At 36.8% G+C, this 3194-nt stretch overlaps 1 protein-coding gene across 1 annotated transcript; it reads right to left on the bottom strand.

The window, feature by feature from the left end:
* Nucleotides 1–1423: 1423 nt before the first annotated feature.
* Nucleotides 1424–2632, bottom strand: LOC140142187 (uncharacterized). The gene has a single exon (XM_072164154.1). It carries the CDS (start codon nucleotides 2630–2632, stop codon nucleotides 1424–1426), a length of 1209 nt encoding a protein of 402 aa, XP_072020255.1.
* Between the last annotated feature and the right edge of the window lie 562 nt (nucleotides 2633–3194).

The raw sequence follows: 3194 nt of genomic DNA, 5'->3' as shown, positions 1-3194 counted from the left end.
TGAAATTAATTTTCTCGGTCAAATATAAAGCAATATTTTTTTTTCTTCAGTAATGTCAGTTAAAAACTTGGTGCTTGGATATACATTTTTTTTTAAATCCTGGTGTTAAAATTAAGCTGAATAGGGGGGGATGGCCCAAAACGACATGGGGACACGCCATGTTAGCATACATCATACTGACTAATGTTATAATGATAGTAGTAGGCCTATATGATTGTAGGCATGGTATATCTCAAATCCAAATGGTATACCTCAAAAAATGGGTCACTTAAGCATGTTAGCTTAAATAACAGGACCGGTTTCGTCCCTCCGATATTGGGGACTCATCAGCTGTAGGATATGTAGGCAGATAATAATAATAATTCAAGAAGTATACTAGGAGTATAAATTGTAAACCCGTTTAGGCCTACATGCATAGGTATGCATTAATTCCGTATATGAAAGTTGCAAGTGGGTAGCGGTTAATAACACGATATGCGTAATTATGCAACTATGCAAACATATAGGATATTATATACATTGTTGAAGTAAAGTATACATGAATTTATCGTTTTGAATTCAGAAAAAATAATTACAACAAGATAACAGCAATTATGGATGCGTAGTGTTACGCTAAAAATCCGTGTATGGGCATTGCAATTGGGTATAATAAATACGATAAGTATAATATTGCAATGATGCATAACACAGATAGGATATAATAAATTATTAAATAATATTAAATAATATTATTAAATGTTTTGCTGAATTTTGTGTAAACATATTTGTAATATCGGCTTTATGTGAACAGACCGGTATAGGCCGGTTTCGAGTGGTAGGCACACTATTCATTGAGAAGATCTAAGAGGCAGCTTAAGTTTGCTTGATCAATATCATCCCACGCTGACTTGCTTATCCCATCACTTGATGGATTTGGGTCAATAGGCGGCAATTCCTCAAAGGATGCGTCATGAGGCGTCGATTGATTGATCTCATGCCGACCTGCGACCCTGGGTAACTTTGAGTTTACCAAGATATCAGCCAAGTTTTTGGCCCGTTTGAAAGCAAGAATTGGTTGGGAATAGAGCGTGTAAAGTAGGATTTTGCTCGATTTTACCCCAGTATTTGAGTAAAGCTGTCTTAAAATCATGGGTTTTGGTGTAGGGAGTGTATGTAGTTACAAGAACCAGAGGGATATTTTTCTTATTCTTAGTTGTAGGCCCATTCTTTGAACCTTTGAGATAATTGTCCCGATCTTCAAATTTAACTTTGTTAGTAATTTCATTAACTTTGGTTCGATCATATCCTCTTTCTACCAGTTTGTCTGTGAAAAAGTTGACCTTGTTAATGAAATTTGTTTCTGATGTGTGTCCACGACAGTAGCGGATCGTTTCTCCAAGAACTAGCGCTGAAAAAACAGATGGGCAATGTGCCGAGTCGGGGCTCAGCCACTGATGCGTTTCTGTTTTTTCATGTTGATCTTGTGATCAAGTAGGCCTTGTTCCAGAAAACGTGGTCCTTTAAAAATTTGAAGATCTAAATAAGTGACGATTTCGTCAGATGTCTCAAAGGTAAATTTCAGGGTGGGATGAGCATCGTTCATGCGTGTTTTAAGGTTCTGTAACTCACTACAATCACCCCGATAAAATAGCAATATGTCATCACGGTATCTGCGATAGAAAACTATATTCGGGTCTGTTAAAATGAACTCTTTTTCAATCACATACATAACCAAATCGGATATTTCAGGTGACAGGATATTTCCCTGTGCCGCGCCTACAATTTGAAGGTAGAATTCATCATTAAATTCAAAACAGTTGCGTTTGAGGATAAGCTCGAGAATTCTACGTACTAGATGAGGCGGAGGTTTTGGGATTTGGTATCTGATGTTAGATCTTTCTAATCTGTCAACAACGATATCAAGACATTGGTCCTGTGGTATATTGGTATACAAACTAGTTACATCCGCGGTTACTAGAGTAATATCATGCGGAAGTTTTAAGTTTGCTAGGATTTTGATAAGTTCAGGAGAGTCTTTGAGATACGTGTCTTGTTCTTGCACTAGTGGTAATAGGAAATAGTCTAAGTATTCTGATAACGCTTTTGTTGGTGAGCAACATCCAGATATAATTGGTCTACCACAGAAATCACTATCGATAGGTTTAGGTTTGTGTGCTTTGACCAACATATATAGGCTAGGTACCTTGATGGTATTATTATCAGATAACAAGTATTCCCTTGTGTGTTTATCTATAAATTTCTCAACAAATAAGTCATCGACAATTTGGTGCGCCATTTTGGCGGTATGTACGGTCATGTCATGATCAATTTTTTGGTATTGAAACGCTGACAGTTGTCTGTGCGCTTCCTTGATGTATTGATCACGTGAGACTACAGCACATGCTTTGCCCTTATCGAGCGGTTTGATGACAATATGTTTGTTATTCTTGAGTTGGTTAAGTGCAGCTATTTCAGCTTTAGACATGTTGTTTTCAGGTTTGATACGTTTGATCTTCGAGAGTTCAAGCATAGTTTCGTCAAGATATTCCTCCAATGTGATACTGTAGGAGGTCCGTGGGTCCCATGTTGATGGTAGTTTGAATAGTGGTATCTTATTTTTAGACTTAGACTGCATGATATATTTCATTCTCATTTTACGTGCAAGTAGATGAAAGTCTTGCAAAATTTGAGAACGAGGCGGTCTTTTTGCCCAATGGTATGAACTTAAAGCCTTTTGATAATGCAATGATTTGCATGTCAGATAATTGATATTCTGAATAGTTGTAGATGAACCGTTTGCACAGGTCAGCTTTGGCTTTGATATTCGCCTTTGCTTTAGATATATGATTAGATTTATCTGTCTTATTGACATTTACTCTATTAGAGCGGGATGCATTGCGTTGAGAGCAGTTAGATTTATTTTTAGCCCGAGAGCGCTTACTTCTAGGATGAACCATTATTCTAATTAATGAGATATATGAGGATAAGTGATTACTTTAATATATTTATATGATAAGGGGTGTCGGTAAAGAGGTTGTTGGTATGATAATTTATTTAAATTAGCAACAACCAATTAATGACACACAAGGTACAATATCTCTTTTTAGAAGTTTTGGTGGCTCTGAAAAGAGCCGTTTGGTTTTAGTTAGAGTTTATCAGCACTGGTGGAACTTTCTTTTGGTAGAGCGGCGTGATTCTTCGGAGTACTTTTCCTC

The sequence above is a fragment of the Amphiura filiformis genome, chromosome 20 (assembly GCF_039555335.1).
Source record: "Amphiura filiformis chromosome 20, Afil_fr2py, whole genome shotgun sequence".
Taxonomy (NCBI): Eukaryota; Metazoa; Echinodermata; class Ophiuroidea; order Amphilepidida; family Amphiuridae; genus Amphiura; species Amphiura filiformis.
Note: the sequence above shows the minus strand (reverse complement) of the source record. Positions and strands in the feature narration are given on the sequence as shown.